The sequence below is a fragment of the Gallinula chloropus genome, assembly GCF_964237585.1.
Source record: "Gallinula chloropus genome assembly, chromosome: 1".
NCBI lineage: Eukaryota > Metazoa > Chordata > Aves > Gruiformes > Rallidae > Gallinula > Gallinula chloropus.
In genome coordinates, this window is record NC_140085.1 from 142,314,418 (window position 1) to 142,331,207 (window position 16,790).

Genomic DNA, 16,790 nt, shown 5'->3' on the forward strand with positions numbered 1-16,790 from the left:
AGCACTAGCAGTGTTCAGAAGCTACAAATTAATTGGTACTTGTAGGCAGCGATTATGTTTTCCATTTTTCTCGATATTCACATAAACAAGTGTGAAAGGTTGGTTGCCTGGCTCTCCTAGGAGAGGGGGAAGTGGCGCTCCCCACAAGCATTTGCAGAGCTAGTTGGGAATCAGCATCAGAAGAAATCAATCTCGGTTATTACCTCATGGTATACAGCAGCGTGCCATCATCCTCCAGGCGCAGGAGTTTGTTTGGGGTTGTCATGTTGTGAGCAATGGACTTCTTGCCGTTGTGGAAGAAAGTGTCCGGGGTCCAAATCTTACTGGCGAGCAGGTTGTTCAGGGGGAGGCGTTGCATAGGTCCTTTGAACCGCAGCCTTTCGTCTTTCCAGCTTTGTCGGAAAAAAACATCGATGGTGTATTCCTGGCACAAAGAAACAGGGGAGGCATCGCAGGGGCTGAACAGAAGCCGTGGTTCCAAAGCCAAGTAAACACAGAGGAGCTGGGAGCCACGCGCTCCAACTTACCATTTCTGTGTCTGACACGGGACCGAAACTGGTAACATAGATGTCTGTTTTCACCTGAGTTATTCTCTCTGGAATAAATATAGATAGGCTCTGCATTAGGAATCGCTATAAGATGCAGATACGTGCTTCTGATGCATTTCTCTGTTAACAATTTCTGAGTCACTCAAAAATCCCCAAAAGCTTGAAATTAAGAAGTTGTTTGAGGAGGAATTTCATCCCTGACCAAATGCAGATGTCAAACTTCGGGAGCTCAGGCTCACTGCTTATAATCAGTGGAAAGAAACAGCCCTTTTGAAGGAACAATTCCTCTGACTGACAGGTTTCAGTGCCAACTATGGGATAAGATGAAGCGTATCTTGGAAGGACCCTCTGCTGGCTTGGGCGATCTGCCCAATTTCAAACATCTATATTATAGATGTCCAAAGTTAGGTGAAATTAATTCTACTCTCAAGACACTAAGTCTTTCTGGCATCTTTTCAAATCCAGGACTAATTTAATTTAAGGGCAGAAATTTCAGAAGTTCGTTACATAAGATAGGAGCATCGAGCCCTATTTTCAAGCATCTCTGTGTAAAGTGAGAGGAGAAGGAGAGAAAGGGATGAAAGCAATGTGTTGGTCTCACAAGAGGAAGGGGAGGGGGTAGCCAGATTAAAAAAGGGCCAGGAAGAAACATAACAGATGGTTTACACATGGGTAGAAGATGAGAAAAATCTGGGGGATAGAGAGCTGAAGGAGGGCTCAACAAGGTTAGGATGGCAAGCAACTATTCACATGTTAGGGTTTTAAAATAGCTGCTATAGAGGTTATCAAAATGACGTATCAATACAGATTTGCTCTAGCTGTCTAAAAATAGATGGTTCAGGGATCTGTTTTTAACAGAGATTTTTGTCACCAGCATAATTTTATACATGCTGACCAGTGAGGGAACCTTGCAGCAACCTGCTAGCACCCTGTCTCGCTCACCTGAGGGAGTACAAGAAAGGAAAAAAAAAATCCAAACCGTATTTAATTACAGAAAAAATGCATAACACAAGCTCTCCTGATGCAACCTCAGATTACCTCAATGACTAGAAGACAACTTTCAGTGACCTTTGTATTGTGCCCTGTTTGCCAGGAGACAAATGCACTTAGTTTAGCTAATGAAACACGACGTCTCACTGAGGCCCATGCTGAAAGAGGGCACTCATACGGGAGGGCATCGTGTAGATGGTGGTCCCACATACCAGGGGACCGTCCACAGTGAATGAGTTATCCTACCTCCCAGCCCTGGGCGCAGTCGGTTGTCGTAGCCGTCCAGCAGACCATCCAAGATCCTGGTGAATATAGTGATGTTATCATTGGTGTCCTCTTTTCCCGATGCTGTTGGCGTTTGTGAGAAGCTATTTTATGCAAACAAAAGGAAACACGTCAAAAGCTGTGCCAGCCCCAAGGGGATTCAGTCACAAGGGAACTTTGCACCAGAACCTGAGCTTCGTCCCTCTCCTGCAGCTCCAGCTCCAGCTGAGCGACATAGGGAGCTGTAGCAATTTCGTCAATACCTCTCCCTGCAGGAGGAGGACCCGAGGAAGGACCTGTACCATGGAGGTATAGCCCCAGGGTGCAAGATTGACGGATGATTGAGCCCACTGACCCTCTTGCACGGGGAGATGCCCGTGCCTTGCTCTGCCCTGTCCCACCACTGCCCCACCAATTCCCTGGCATGGACATGTCTCTGCCCCCGGGTCAGCAAAAGCTGTTCTTGTTTTTATCCCAAGTTTAGCTCTCCAGTCTTTGGGAACTGCATGAGCTGGCAGAGGAGCTGTGCAAGCAGCACAGGTTTGCCTGGGGATGCTCTTGCGAGCCTGCCGGAAGGTACTCTGTAGTCCTTACATGCTGAACTGCTGCCGATTTCTAGTGTTTCTGTAATCTGCTGCCAGAACAAAGGACGAACTCTAACCTCATTTGAGGACAACAAACCCCTGATGCATTCAAAAATCCCACCTCAGATCACTGGAGTATCTGGAAAAAGCTACTACTGCAGGACAGAACAGACAGTTCTTCCTCCCTCCTCTCTCTTCTGCATAAATTAGCCCTCCCTTGTAGTATGCAAATAACAACGTGTAGTGGGCCTCGTTCCATACCTTTCGGGACGGGCTTGGTTTCATTCCAAACTCATCTTTATTTTGGTGAGGTATGTACAGAAGTATTTCAGATGTGGTCCTTTAAGCCCACAAAAAGACATCGGTGTTTTATTTTAAACTTGTCTGCTCAGGTATCCATGGCTCACACCTGTGAAGCTGATTCTCCAGCTCACAGCACAACTATCACTGGCACTGTTAAGTCCATTTGATTTTCATTTAAAGATGCTCAGGAGAATCCCCTGGCTATTAGACTCTTTGCTTACCTAAAGAACAGACACAGGAGTTTATCTGTAAGCATGCTTCACCCACAGCAAGCGAGGAGCACTGAAGACAGCAAGTTTGCCCACACTCGGTGCTTATTCAAGGTTCAGTCTCTGCTGAAACCACCAAAAAACGCTCCAGCTGCGACAGAGGGCACGTTGCCTTGCTAGGAACCGTACCCTGCCAGCAGACAGGATTCACTTAAGCTCCAACAACCTGAACTCAGTGTGAGCCAATCACCCAGAGATAAAAAAAACCCCAACAATAAACAAACCCCACAACAAAAAAATCTATGTTTATTTGCTACCAGTCCCTGGGGGAATAAATCAGTAAATAAATAGAGAACCACAAAGCATTCCTCTGAACAGCTTGCCTTGCAGAATGCTTGTAACATATGCGTTCAGCTTACCTAACAGAACAGAAAGAGGAGGGACCTCAACCTGGTTTTACTTGCACAGGGTTTAGTGATGCAAGACCTGGCTCAGGGCAAGCTGCTGGTGTCCACATTAGCCCCTCGCAGACATGAGGACCCCCAGTCCCACCCCTGTTCCTCTTACAGCATGAGTGCTTCTGCTGGGAAAGGAAAGGGTGGCAAAGCCTCTCAGGAAAAGTGGAGCGAGACTGGGTGGTGGGAGAAGGGACCCCATTCCCAGGAACACTGAAGCACCTGTAAACACCTGACTGAGGAAGCTCCTCATGGCATGAGTGATGTCAGCGCTGCTGTGACCCTCAGCAAGCTCAGTGCTGGGGAGCCCAAGGCCACCAAGGGGCTCACCTTTGCTGCAGATGGGGACGTAGCTGCAAATCTTGCCCATTTCTCAGGCCACCCCCTTTCCCCTTTGGTCAAAAGACAAAATTAATTTTGTTTTCCATGCTGTGACCACAACCTCCAGTGAACAACTGAGGCAAGCAACATCTCAGATGTGTTTGCCTATAAGAAAAGACAGTTAATCCAGCAGATGCAAACCAATCTCAGAAATGTTAGGACATCCCTGCAGCGTGGACCATTCAAGACAAAAGTCTGCATGCTTTTTTGTGAATCCTAACCAAAGGGATTCACCACATAAAGGTGAATATTTACAAGCAGCAGCCTAACGAATACAAACCAGAGCCCATAGTTACAGAGGTTCTTACTATGCAGTGACCGTAACTACTGCTTCTGTAAAATTCTAGAATGCTATTTTAATTTTTTCTTATTTCTTTTCGCTTCTTTTTTTTATCTTCATAAGAGAGAGATATGCATCACGCTGTCTGCCTGCTTCCCCCTATCAATATGAACCCATTTTCAGTTTCCAATGCCTCTGACAAAGCAGCGGAGAGATCAAACTTCATTTCATTCCTACAAGTTTCCTGAGAAGCGGTGACTAGACAAGGGGAGAGAGACCTAAATTAGTGCCTCATTAAGTAAAAATGTGAGGTCAGCAGTCATCTATTCCCTCTGGCTCGCTGACTGGGCCAGTCAGCAGGCATGTAGCTCAGATACAGCCTCAGCAAAACCAGCCCACCTCCTCTCTGCTAATTAAGAGATATGGAGGAGACTCGCAGGGTGATTAGGAAAGATCCTGGGAGAAAAGGAGCGCAGAGGTAGAGTGTAGGTGTTGCAATGGGAGATGGGAACAAGGGATGCCAAATGCGGAGCTGGGATTATTGCAAAGGTACGGTGCTGGGGGCACAGGATACAAAGCTTCACTAGTCTCTCTGCTCTCGAAAAAGCTTGTTATTTTTAGTGCTTACGGCTGAATTCAAAGCCAGCTGAACTCAGAGGGAAGATTTCCATTGAACTATTTTTGTGGGGATGGGACAAAATATACTTGGTTCTTGTAACTGCTCCTCTGAATCGAACAAGGGTAATTGACGCTGCTTCCTTCTATCTCAGCTATGCACACCTTTCACCAGAACAGTATACACACACCTCAAATACTGAAACCCTTTTGTATCTCCACAAGAAAAGCTAATTAATAGATAAAAAAGATGGAGAAAAAACTAGGGGGAAGACTCGTAAAAAACTGTGCACTTCATCTGCAAAGCTGCAAACCAATTTAGATTTGGCAGATCGCTTCACCAGAACAAGAAGGCATCTGATGCTGAATTTTGGAGAAATGTCAGTATTATGTGAAGTTGTGCCTGTAGATGGATTACTGAATGCCATTAATGCACACACTACCTTTTATTTCACAGAAAAGTTACCATTTCATTTCTATTTTTGAAACAGTTGGTAAAACACACGTTTTGGAGTAAGTGCCGAGGTTGTCTTTTATGACATAAGACCTTTAAACTGTATGTGAAAGTTATGTGCATGTAGATAGATGCTACAGCTCTATTAATAGAGAGAAAGCAGGTGATATCCCAAATTTATTATTTCCACGCAGCTAAAGATCAGGTTTTATCAACATAATAGCAGGTAAGCGCATTATTGCCTCTCTGCAACCAAAAATGTTTTTATAGCAGACACTTTCAGTTATGGATAAAAATAAACCTAGAAAAGAACCTTGCGAAATGCTAAGAAAATTCAAAGATAATTACGTTTAAAGCTCATTATTGAACATAAACTAAACCAACCAGGAATACTCCTCATCACATTTATTTAATATTGCAATTTCAGGGTGACTGAAAAAATCAGGAGCCACAGAAGAGGCCCATCAATGTAAAATGTAATAACTCTCTACAGATGCTCAGCTACCTCTTCCGAGAAGTTCATCATTTACCATTTCAAACATCACTGTCTTTTTTTTTGCCATCTAGTCAAAATCATGACAGGTACTATTCACAGCTTAGTTGCAATAAGAGGAAAATGTAAATGTATGGTAGATATTTAATGATTTTCCCAAAATTATTTTTAAAAAAAAAAGGTAAATGACACCGGAAAAATAATTGAGGCATATTATGTGACTGAAAGTTGTATATTTTTTTCCCTCTTTCTCTTAAAAGTAGAGTTTCCAATAACTTGCTTTAATAGGATTGAAATTATAATGGAACTTCAGACAACAGTTTGTGGAAAAGACAGTGGAAGATGTACTTGTGCACTTTTGGGTACTGTCAGTTGGCCAGACATCAAGGGAAATAGATTTACTTTTCTAAGTCAGCTTCTTGCCATCTCTTAGAGATTCCTGAGATCTAAAACCACTGATATTTTGTGAATCTGTGCAATGAAGATTCAATTCTTTCACATCGGATTAGGATAGAGGACTAAGAGCTTTAACGGTCTTTGCAGATCCTTAAAGAATAATTTCATTCTTTTATTTAGCAAAAGCAGTATTTCACTACTTTCTGGGACTGAGCAATACGCGAGTAGTGTAATAAAACCTGTTTTTCATAGGGCAACACCTCATTGCCCTCACGCTCTTGCACCTTAATGCCCCTTTCAATTTCTCCCAGTCATTAAAGACCTCCCAGCACTCTCAGCTCCCCAAATCACAGACCTGCGGGTTCACTAAGAGGCAACACATTTCAGGGCTGGTCTTGCACCAAGCACATGCTGGACGGCCTGCAGGTACACACCTGTCATTTGGTCAGCCGTCAGGCCACGCGAAAGAAAGATGCTGAAGCCGTAGCTTTTTGTTCTGCAGAGGGACAGACTGAGTCTGCCTCCTCCAAGCAGTTCTAGGTACCCACTTACATTTACAGTTATTAAAATCATCTAATGGGTTCCAAAAACCTATCTGGAGACAGGGAGAAGGAAAGAAAAACAGGCTAAAAAAAAAAAAGGAGAAGCATGTGTGCATAAGCGTACGGTAATTCTTACAACATTAGTCTTGAAAATATGCAGAAGAACTCCTTAGCATCTGTAAGTATTTGGAAAGGCATAACCCAGCAGAACTATCTGCTCTGGGTTGCAGCAACTAACTTGAAATAACAGCCTGAAGGGGAGGTATGTGTAGGCTAAATAGCAGGATTATGGTCTTAGTGATAAGGGCTGCGAGCTAATGGAAAAGCACATGAAGCTACAGATGCCACAGACTGAATTCTTATGGTGTGCAGACAAGTCTTGCGTTTGCTGCATTTAATTGGGATCTTCTGTTTTGCATTGCTTCTACTATTATAAATATTATTAGTGGACAGCAGTTAAACTGTGGTTACACCAACATCATCCATCCCCGTTGGTTTCAGCTCTCAGACAGATTTCTGACAGTGCACGTCGAAAATGCAGAAGCACAGGGATGGTGCGGCACCAGTGCGCCACTGGAGATGTCCCTGTGGACAGTCTGGGGCTCACAAGGACGACTCAGGATGCAGTAAGGTTGGCCAGCGTGGGGGCCAACCACATACTACCTAATCTCAGTGGGATCTTGGGGCAGGCGGTCACCCATCGAGCCACCCCTTGCAGTGTTGCAACCGCGTGGGCTCCCCGAGGGTCAGAAAGCGCATGATGATGGGCAGGGCCACGGCAGGACAGCACCCTGCGTTCACTGATTCCCTACCAGCAGGATGTTCGCAGTGTTTGCTCTTGTGGGCAACCGTCTGAAGGGAGCAGGATCCAAATTACTTTGGATTTCCGCTGACCCCCTGCCAGGAGAGCATCCCACCCTCTGCTTGGTTGTGTCAGCCTGACCCCGTAGGCCTTATGCTCATGAAACCACGACTGAGTTCAGTGCAGCCCTTCATGTAAAGCACATGGGAGGAATCAGGCTCTTGTCTCATTTGGAAACACTCTTCACAGTTATATCTGACTTCTAATTATTCTCCAGCTCGGCTATTACCACTTACTTTGAAGACAATTGTGAACTATCTTGAAATCTTCTCATAAAACACCTTAACTCATTAGAGCATTATACAACACAAGACAAGCTTGAAAAAGCCTTGACTTGTGCTGGCCCGTTTCTGGAGAAGCAGACTCATAAAACTGTTACACCAATAACAGTGAGGGACTTTGCATCCTCTTCTCGTTTCATCTGCATCTCTGAATTTTAATCCAGTGATTTTTTTCTTTAAATAACTTCTACCAGCTATGCCTACAGTCCTTCTCTGTACCACCTATTGGTGTGGGTAACTCTCAATAGTCATTCCGCATTTATGTTAAACATTAATCACAGACTTTTGCTGAGATTTCTGAAGTAGCCTAGGAGACTGAGAGACATAATTCCTGTTTATTTTACCAGGCATTGTGCATCAAAATCCCCCAAGGTGGCTTTGGCTATGTCAGCAAAAACTGTATTTATGATTTAATATAAATATGGAATGGCTATGGAGAAATTGTAGACAAATCTCTGCCTTCATCTATGAAGTCCTACTGTATTTTTAATTTGTGCTTGTTTGACCAAATACTTTTATCTAGCACATTGCAAAGCGTGCTGCAACGTTAACAGTGCAATCCAAACACGGATGAAGCTAATGAAGGAGAACCTGGTAACAACAGCAAGGATGATCAGTATTAGATTCTCACAGTTAATATACCAGCCCACATGTAAATCGTACCGTTCTGTCCTGGAGAGTCAGTCCCAAAGCACTTAGCAAATTACACTCTGAAACTGCTTCTGCCTCTGAAGCGGAGCGTGGGAGCTTCCACTGTCTTTTGAGCGGGGTCAAAATTCAGCCCTAAGGCAGCGCGTGAATGGTGCGGCGAATTGGAGCTGCTTATCTCTGCAGGCCCAGACTAAAATTACTAGATCAGAAATGGGGGGTGTGGAGGGGAGGTTACGTGATGATCTCATTTTAGTGCGCAGCAGCTTCGTGAGTAACTCGCAGAAAACAAGTGTCCTAGTTTCTCCTAACTATCCTGTTCCGATTATCTGCTGGGTTACAGGTCACACCAAATCCTACCCGGGACTTAGACTCCGTATTTGCTCTGGAGTCAAAAGGGAGAGTTAAACCCTCTTCCCCCACCCCTGCCCCCGTCCCACTTCCCCCAGATTATTCTTCTGTTAGAGGAGGGGCACAGCTAAAAGACCTCACACCAAACAGGTCATACTCAACTACTGCAACGTGCTGCCTCCTTCCAGGGATGATGGACAATCAGCAAGGCCTTACGGTTATAGTCCTCAGGATTTTCTCAACGTGGTAATAACTTTGTCAAATTACACCCCTGCCACGATGGGTTTAAAAACAGTCCCGCACTACCTACAGTCCCTCTCCATGTCTATCACAAAATCCAGGGAGTTTTGCCTCAGACCACAATGAAAGCAGGATCAAGCTTCTCCAAGGTGAACAAACCAGTGTGCAGCCCTTTGCATCCTTCATAGCGTGCAGTCATGTAAGCCACTGTGGTCACAGGCTTCCACCTACCTAGGTACAGGACACGCTGGGGACAGGGCTAAGTTTTGCTTACAGTACAGTCATCACTGAAAGTTTGGTCTTTCACCAAGTTCCAATCTGGGGGGGTGGGGGAGAAAAATCACTTTGCTTGAAATCAGAAAGTGATTTGCATCTCCATTTTGTATCTTCTTATAGCAAGGAATTGATGGGTGTGCTTGTGAATCAGCACGTTGGGAGGATTCATTTCTTTCTGGTGAAATCATAAATAATTGTTCTCCTCCACAAAGAAGAATCAACCTACGTTTCCAGAGCATTTGCAAAACGCTTTTTCTAGACTCTGTTGCATAGCCTGATTTTGGAAAGTTTTTAAGATCTCCAGGTTTGTGGGGGGTGGGGGGAAACAAACCATATAAATAGGGGCTTTCTGTTTGTTTGGGTTTTTTCACCCAAGAGCTACAGTAGGAGCATTTCTTCAGTGTTCAGAACATCGCCGTCAGGAAAAGCATCCGAAGCAAAACTAAGGAAGCAGCATTCCTTGTTACATGCTTCAGGGAAACGCGATTTCTATTTATTCTAGCAAGTTTCCAACTCAGCCGTCCTTCCGAGCAGTCACGATCTCCGCTTACTCACTAGGAAAGCCCGCACCAGCGAGCAGCACGCACCCAGTCCTGCTGTTGCTGCCTTTGCCTATAGCCTGCGCCCACCGGGTGAGATGGAAGATGCAAGCCCCCCTCATCGGGGGGGCAGGGAGCACCGCAGCCCCCACTGCTATGCTACACCCAGGGCAGAGCTCTCAGCAGCTGTAGGCCTGGCCTGAGCACCCCATGCCCCCTGCCCTCCCCTGCCCAGGTCAGCATTTACAGGCATAAAGAACCGATATGAGACAGTAAATTTGACCAGGAAAGCAATCCACTCCCTTCCCCCGGACACCAGCAAGTTAAGGTGAAATGCAAATCCTGCTTGTTTTGTTCAGCTGCTCCGCATCACGCGGAGCCAAGGTTTCTCCTTTCCTTAAAAAAGCCCACAGCAAAAAAAAAATTCAAACACATTTGGCAACTCACCCGAAGTGGCTGGCTAAACTCATGGAAATGCAGAAGAGGAAGAAGTTTTTGATCATGATAAAGCCAGAGGCCATCCCATTGTCCATTCCAGAGGAGAGGAGGAACGCAGGTGGTTGCTTGGGTAAAGGTGCAGCTGCTCACTTGGTTCTTACGCTGCAACAATACCAGAAAAAAAAAAAAAAGGAAAAAAAAAAAAAGGAGATAAATTATTGCCCGGACAAACAGCGGGACAGCCGAGTTCAGCTAACACCGCATCTTCTGCTATCTCTGTTTTTCACAAACTTATCTAGGCTTATGTAAACATCAGCTGTTTATGTAAAATTGTATATCTTCAAGGACATGTTTTACCTTCTGCTGACAGCAAACTGCAAAACAGGAGAAATTCTTAGTGGCCCAGTTCTTCCCTATATTCGTCCGTGATATAATAACTCAAGAAACAGCCACCATTTTCCAAATGCCAATTTTGACCCTTTACCTATTTCCACAACTTCCACATGCCTGCAAACCCCGGGCAGTGTGCAGCCTCCGCATCCCTTCCATCCATTGCAATTTTTTTCCCATTAAATACCCGGCTTCCTTTTCCAAAATCCCAGTTGAAATGCCAAGAAACACCTACTGCTTCTTGGAATTCACGCTGCTGATGCACGGCTTAGCAAAAAGAGGGTGGGATGGGGGGGGGGGATGTGGGGGGGGGGGGGAAGATGATGGTGGTGTAAAAAGTGACCTTCCTCGCAAAGGCACATAAACCTCACGCTAGCACGAAGAATGACAGTAATGTAGCTGCTCCAGCGCTTGCCGCTTTTCGGATACCTGCCTCAGCGACCAGATCCCCAAGCTCAGCATTGTGCACTAACGTTTTCCTCTGTGCCCTATTAAAAAAAAGACAACAACAAAACCAAACCAAAACCAAAAAACAAACCCAAACCAAAACAAACCAACCGACAAACAAACAAAAAAAAAACCCCAAACCAGAACCCACATTCCCCCCTAAAAAAAACCACAACAACCAAACCAAACCCAACAAACCCCCCCACCCCAAAACAAGCCCCAAAAACACACCCAGAAGGGAGCTGCCTGGATTGTCCACCTGAACCCCGTGCCCCGGCGCTACAACATCGCTCAGCAACTTACTCTGGCCACCCGGCCGGCGCAGCAAGGCGGAGGAGAGCCCGAACCACAAGCCAGCACCCCCGCCCCGGCCCGCTCTGCCCCGCGGCGGGTCCCGCTCGCTCCGCGCCGGGCACTGCGGGGCCGCCGCTCCCTGCCGCACACGCGCAACCCCGGCCCGCCCGCACCTGCCCGGCGACCGCCGCCCGCTACCCTCCGCCACCGCCGCCCGCGCACTGCGCCCCAGGGAGCCGCGCACCGCTCCGCGCCGCTCCGCACCGCCGAGGGTGGCACCTGCCCGCTCCGGCGCCCGTTCCCCCTTCTTCCCTTCTCATCCCCGCGGTGCCCCCCGGGCTTGCCCCCCACACCCCGCCCGCCCGCCAAAGTTTCCCGCGGCCATGTGCGAGGCGCTGGGCGCAGCGGCGGCCGCCCCGGGGGGCTGCGGGCAGGGCTCCCGCTGCCCTCCCGCTGGCCCGGCCGGGCGCGGGAGCCCAGCGCTTACCGACAGCCGGCGGGGGGACGAGGGCGAGGGGGCGGTGTTCGCCCGAAAGTTGCGGAGCGGCAGCGGGAGCGGAGCGGGAGCGGCGGCGCTGCCTCCCCGCCGCTCGCAGGCGCGGCCCCGCCGCAGCGCCGCCCCCGCGCCGAGCCCGCGGCCGGGAGCGCGGTGCGATGCGCGGGGCGCGCCCGCCTCTCGGGGACCCTAGCGGGGACCTCCCCCTCCCCTTTTCCCTTCACGCCTCCCTTTCACGGGCAGGTCCGCGGGTGTCCGGTCTCCCGGGAGCAGCCCTTGTCCAGAGAGCAGCGCCCTGGGCTAGCCCGGCCGGCACCGACCCTCCGCGGGGAGAGCCCCTGCCACAGCCCGGCCGTGCAGGTGTCGTGTAACGGTGAGGGATGGCCGAACCCGACAGCGGGTGAGGCTTGCCGGTGTGCCGGACTCCTTACACGCACATGTTATAAGCAACCGTGCATCCAGACACCCATGTGTACACAGATCTGTATCTATAGATTCCTCTTCTGTAGCTTCTGGGCCTGAGCTAAACCGCTGTGTGCTGAGGTTGGGGATTCCACACCTGGGACATGAGCTCTCCACATAACCTCATCATTAAGCATTCGCCCGTGTTTGGCATGGGTGTTAAAAATTTCAGTAACGTCGAGGTTTCCTCGTGACTGTACGCGGCATCTGTCCAGAAAGATGGACGCGCTGCTCCACAGCCTCTATACGGGGAGCCCTGCACTGGCTACGCGTCCAAGCCACGGATATTATGTACCCTTTGTAGGTGTAGAAGGATCGGTGCATGTTCAACTCTCCGAAAGACGAAACAAGTGTCGTGTAGTCCCAGTTCCTGCAGATGCCTGGAGATGCCCACAGCATTCGGTAGCACGCAGATGCTACATGTGATGAATACACACTGCTGTGGTCATACTTCGAAATAAAGCTCCAAACTCGGTTACTAAATTATCAGATCAAAAGAGGTAAATGTCTGTCTTTCAGGCTACGTTATGGATCAGTGAAGCATTTGTCTTTTTCCTATACCTGTAAAAAAAGCTCTCTGCAGTCAATCACCCCCTGCCCTCACTGAAACCAACACCGATCCCGTAGCTCATGTTAGAGAGGGTGCTGCTATGCGTGCGCCCCGGTTCACGGTCTGCATGGTTTGAGTTGGAAACGGGTCCTCAGGAATTTCAGTTTGCATTTTTCAGGTTATACGTGGTGCTCAGCTGCCTTCGGGTGTTCCAGCAGTGAGTTATGGTCTCCAATGCGGAGCCAATGACATACGTTGCTCCCCGCTGTGCCTTAGTGACTCCGATAAATACGAAGTTGTGAATGAATGTCGCTATCAGAATAGCTTTCCCGGTGCTTAAAAATATCTAAGTAGTACGAAGCGCCGGTAGTTTCTCATGGTAATGTTCTTGCCTAGGAGTGTTTAAATCAGATTTTTTACAGCGCTTTGATTTCTAGCATGAGCTATTTATAGCTCCGTATAGGTGATACTGCAAAAATACGCGGTCTTTAAATAATTTTACGGAAAAGCGAGCCGTGGGAACGCCGGCCTAGCCTTTCGGTGTGAGCGGCCGAGCGCTGCGCGCCGTGCCCGCTCGCTCCAGCAGAACCGAGCCCCGGTTCTTCCCCCCGCCCCTTCGCCCCATCCGCCTCGCAGCGCCAAGCCCTGCGCTGCGGATCCCCTCCACGGGCGCAGCGAACACGCGGGGAGGCGGATCAGCGAGGAAACGTGAAAGAAAAGCCTAAAGCGGGGGCGGAATAACGGCGAGAGCCCCTCAGCCAAGCAGCGGGCCGGGCGGCCGGGGCTGGGAAGCCGCGATGGCCCCCAGCGAGCTCCGCTCCGCGCCGAGCCCCGCCCGCTCCGGGCGCAGGGACGCGCGCCGCCCCGCCGCCGCCGCCAGAGGGCGGCACCGCACCGCGCAACCCCGGCGCCGGCCGCGCTCCGCGGGGCGGGCGGTGGCGCCCGCGGGCCGCGGTAACCCCGGGGCCGCGGGGGAAAGGCGGGGGCGGGGGGGGGCGGGGTGGGAGCGGTGGTTGTTGAGGAGGAGGGGGCGGTGGGTAGGTGCCGGGTAGGACCCGCGGTGGGTGATTCGCCGAAGAGGGTGGCCGGTAAGGCCGCCGGGAAGCTGCCGCTTGCTGTGTATGAGGCAGCGGGGGGTTGGGGGGGACGGGGAGGGGAGGGGGGCGATTCTCAGGCGTCGCTGGTGGCGGCTGCACCCGCGGGGCAGCGCATCGGGTGGCTCCGAACAGCAGCGTCGGGGCTGGGCTTGGGGCTGTCTCTTTTCCCCCGTAGCCTTGTCCGTGCGGCAGCAGCAGCGCAGCAGAGGGGCTGGTTCTGCTCCGCAGCTAATTATAGCGAGTGACGCACTGTGCCTGAAACACGGTGCTTGCGATGCGAGGTGGTAGCTCCTGGGCAAAGGTGCTTTCTCCAGAGCTTGTCAGACATTAATTGCCTGGGTTTTGGGGCTGGATCCCTGCAGGATGGTGGCTTTGACCCCTGGTAGCGGAGTTATTACAAGCAATGGAGAGGTCTTTGCTTGGAAGGCAGGAGTGGTGTACGTGCCCTCCGCCGGGTGTTTTTTCAGGCACTCCCTTGTGATTCACACGGACCCTGTTTGGATCCTTAGCCTCCTTGTTCGGTTTTAAAGGACATGTTGCACTTTGTATGTGAAAGAATTGCTTTTCACTGTGGTCAGGGGAATGTTTTGGTCGGTTGGTTGGTTGTTTTCTGTGCGTTTAGCAAAAGCCAACAGAGCCCACCAGAAAGCATTTCATGTTTCATATTTGGGAGAAGATCTGTGTGGTCCCTCTGACATTTCTCCTCCCTGCATCATTCACTGGCGTTGCTTGTTTGCAAAGATAAACACGTTAGAGCTAGATCATCCTCTGCACGGGACTGAAACAGCAGAATGGGCAAACGGTGCTGTGGTTATCACCATGGCATGTGTGAGTACTTGCACACTCAGGACCTCACTGGGAAACGCACGCCAAGTCCTAACAGCGTGACACTCTGTGTTGCAATAATTCCCGTCTCTCTAGCAGCTGAAGGCATCTCTGTCATCAACCAAGCTGCGCCTTCTCCCAGGAGAGCTACGGAAAGCTCACAAAGTTGGATGGAGGTGTGGCGTGCTGTGACCCAAGCAGTAGCCTCCTCAGAGTTGTTCTCTTCTAGATTCATCTAGGTGGAGAGGATTGCCTGTTTTCTTGAAATCTTCTGTCTTTGGCCTCCTGGCCAAGACTCCACAAAATGCAACACTTGGAAGAGTGATTTTGGTGATATATATCCTTTTCCAACAGAAAGCTATATTAATTCATCAGTTGTTGCATGAATCCCTTACTATCAACTAACACCAACTTGGCCACTCACTGCACAGAGCCTGGATCTGAACAAAGGGTGAAAGTCTCATTTCCACTTCCTTTGTTCTCAGTATTTGTGGAGTTGACAGTCAAAAGGCTTCTACTTAGCCCTAGTGAGACCCATACTAGGACCAGCTCTGGGCTTCTCAGTATGAGAGAGACACAAACACGATGGAGAAGGTCCTCAAAGGGCTGAGAAGATAGCTCAAGGACTGGAACATGTCTCCTGTGAGGGGAGAATGAGACACTGTTCAGTGGAGAAGGAAGAAGGCTCTGTTCTGTGAAGAAGGCTCTGGGGTCCCTAACCCATCTGTATAAACACCTGATGGGAGGGAATGAAGAAGAGTGAGCCAGGCTCTGCTCAGCGGTGCCCGCTGACAGAACAAGGGGCAGTGAGCATAAATTAAAACACATCAAATGCCATCAGAATGCAGAAAACCATGTTATTACTTGTGAGGGTGACTGGGCCCTGAAACAAATTTGCCAGAGAGGTTGTAAAGTCTTCATCTGTGGAGACACTCAAAACCCGAAGGGGAATGATCCTGTGAAACGTGCTGCAGCTGACCCTGCATAAGCAGGAGGAGGGATTGGCTGATCTCCAGAGGTGCCCTCCAGCCTCAGACACCCTGTGATCCTCTAAGCTATGAAAACACTGTCATCCCATGAAACTCTGTATTATACTTTCCCCAAGCTATTCCACAACTGTATCTGGTAGTGATGCGATGTAGATAACCTTGCTGATATGAGAGGTATTGGCATCTGATAGATTTTGAAGTACTGGGTATATTACTGAATGGTAAGGAGGGATACTAAAAGCCTTTAACTTTCCTCCTGTATGACCCCTTTACAATGACATGGACATCCACAAAACATGACCTGAATTTCACTGGTCTGAGGGGCCACGCTGCAGACAGAGCTGCAGTTAGGAGCCTGGTGTTTCTGTGGTTTGTTTCATGCACCCTGGTGGCAATAGAGAGTGACTTAAAGGAGCTCTTTGAAAAACATCTGGAGGTGGAGTAATTTTGGGAAGGATTGCTCAGAGATAGAGTTGGTCCCTTTTTGTGTGACACAGAATAGATCAGTGGTGCCACTGGCAGAGAGAGGCAAGTGACTGCTCTCCCCGTCCCAGCAAAATTCCAGCTTGTCATAAAACAGGATGTCTTTAGCAATGACACCCACGCTTCTGCATGCTGTTTGTTGTGATTCCCAAATCTGCAGGTGCAAAGGTCCAAAAGCTTCCTCCAAAGATGACCCTGAGCATGTTGATTTTTCCACACATTCAGTTTAGAGATGAGCAAGGGGCCACTTCTTCTGTTTGGTGGTTCAGCCTACCTGTTATGGGCAACGTGTGCTTCAGTCCCTTTCCACCTACTAGACTAAGTGCTGAGTGAGTGCTGAGAGTATTCCTGAACACCACTAGCATGGATTTATAGCATGCCCTAAGCTTCACGGTGTTCATGGAAACCCCTCTAGGCACCTTGCACAAGTCCCTGCTCTGAGATGAGAGCTTCGGGTGCTGGCACCCCTGTTTCTCAAAAGCGGCTGGCAGGAAATTTAAATGAGTTTGGATCTGTACTCAACACTGGTCTGCCCCATTAGACCAGGGAAATGATATCTGGAGATACCTTTCCCTCCTGAAGGAATAGAGAACCTTCCTAACATTTTT

The 16,790-nt window shown here is 49.0% G+C and overlaps 2 protein-coding genes across 2 annotated transcripts in view; one reads left to right on the forward strand and one right to left on the reverse strand.

Annotated features, from left to right (window-relative positions):
- The window catches only part of GABRA5 (gamma-aminobutyric acid type A receptor subunit alpha5), a gene marked incomplete at both ends in the record, with an annotated part of 55,516 nt that extends 45,272 nt beyond the window's left edge, over positions 1-10,244 (reverse strand). Inside the window, 4 exons of the mRNA XM_084269673.1 lie at positions 204-424; positions 528-595; positions 1,785-1,906; positions 10,159-10,244. Of these exons, the coding sequence (XP_084125799.1) occupies positions 204-424; positions 528-595; positions 1,785-1,906; positions 10,159-10,244 (497 nt within the window). The remainder of the gene's footprint in view (positions 1-203; positions 425-527; positions 596-1,784; positions 1,907-10,158) is intronic.
- GABRB3 (gamma-aminobutyric acid type A receptor subunit beta3) overlaps positions 1-16,790 on the forward strand; it is a gene marked incomplete at both ends in the record, with an annotated part of 193,959 nt that overhangs the window by 37,948 nt on the left and 139,221 nt on the right. The window lies entirely within an intron of this gene.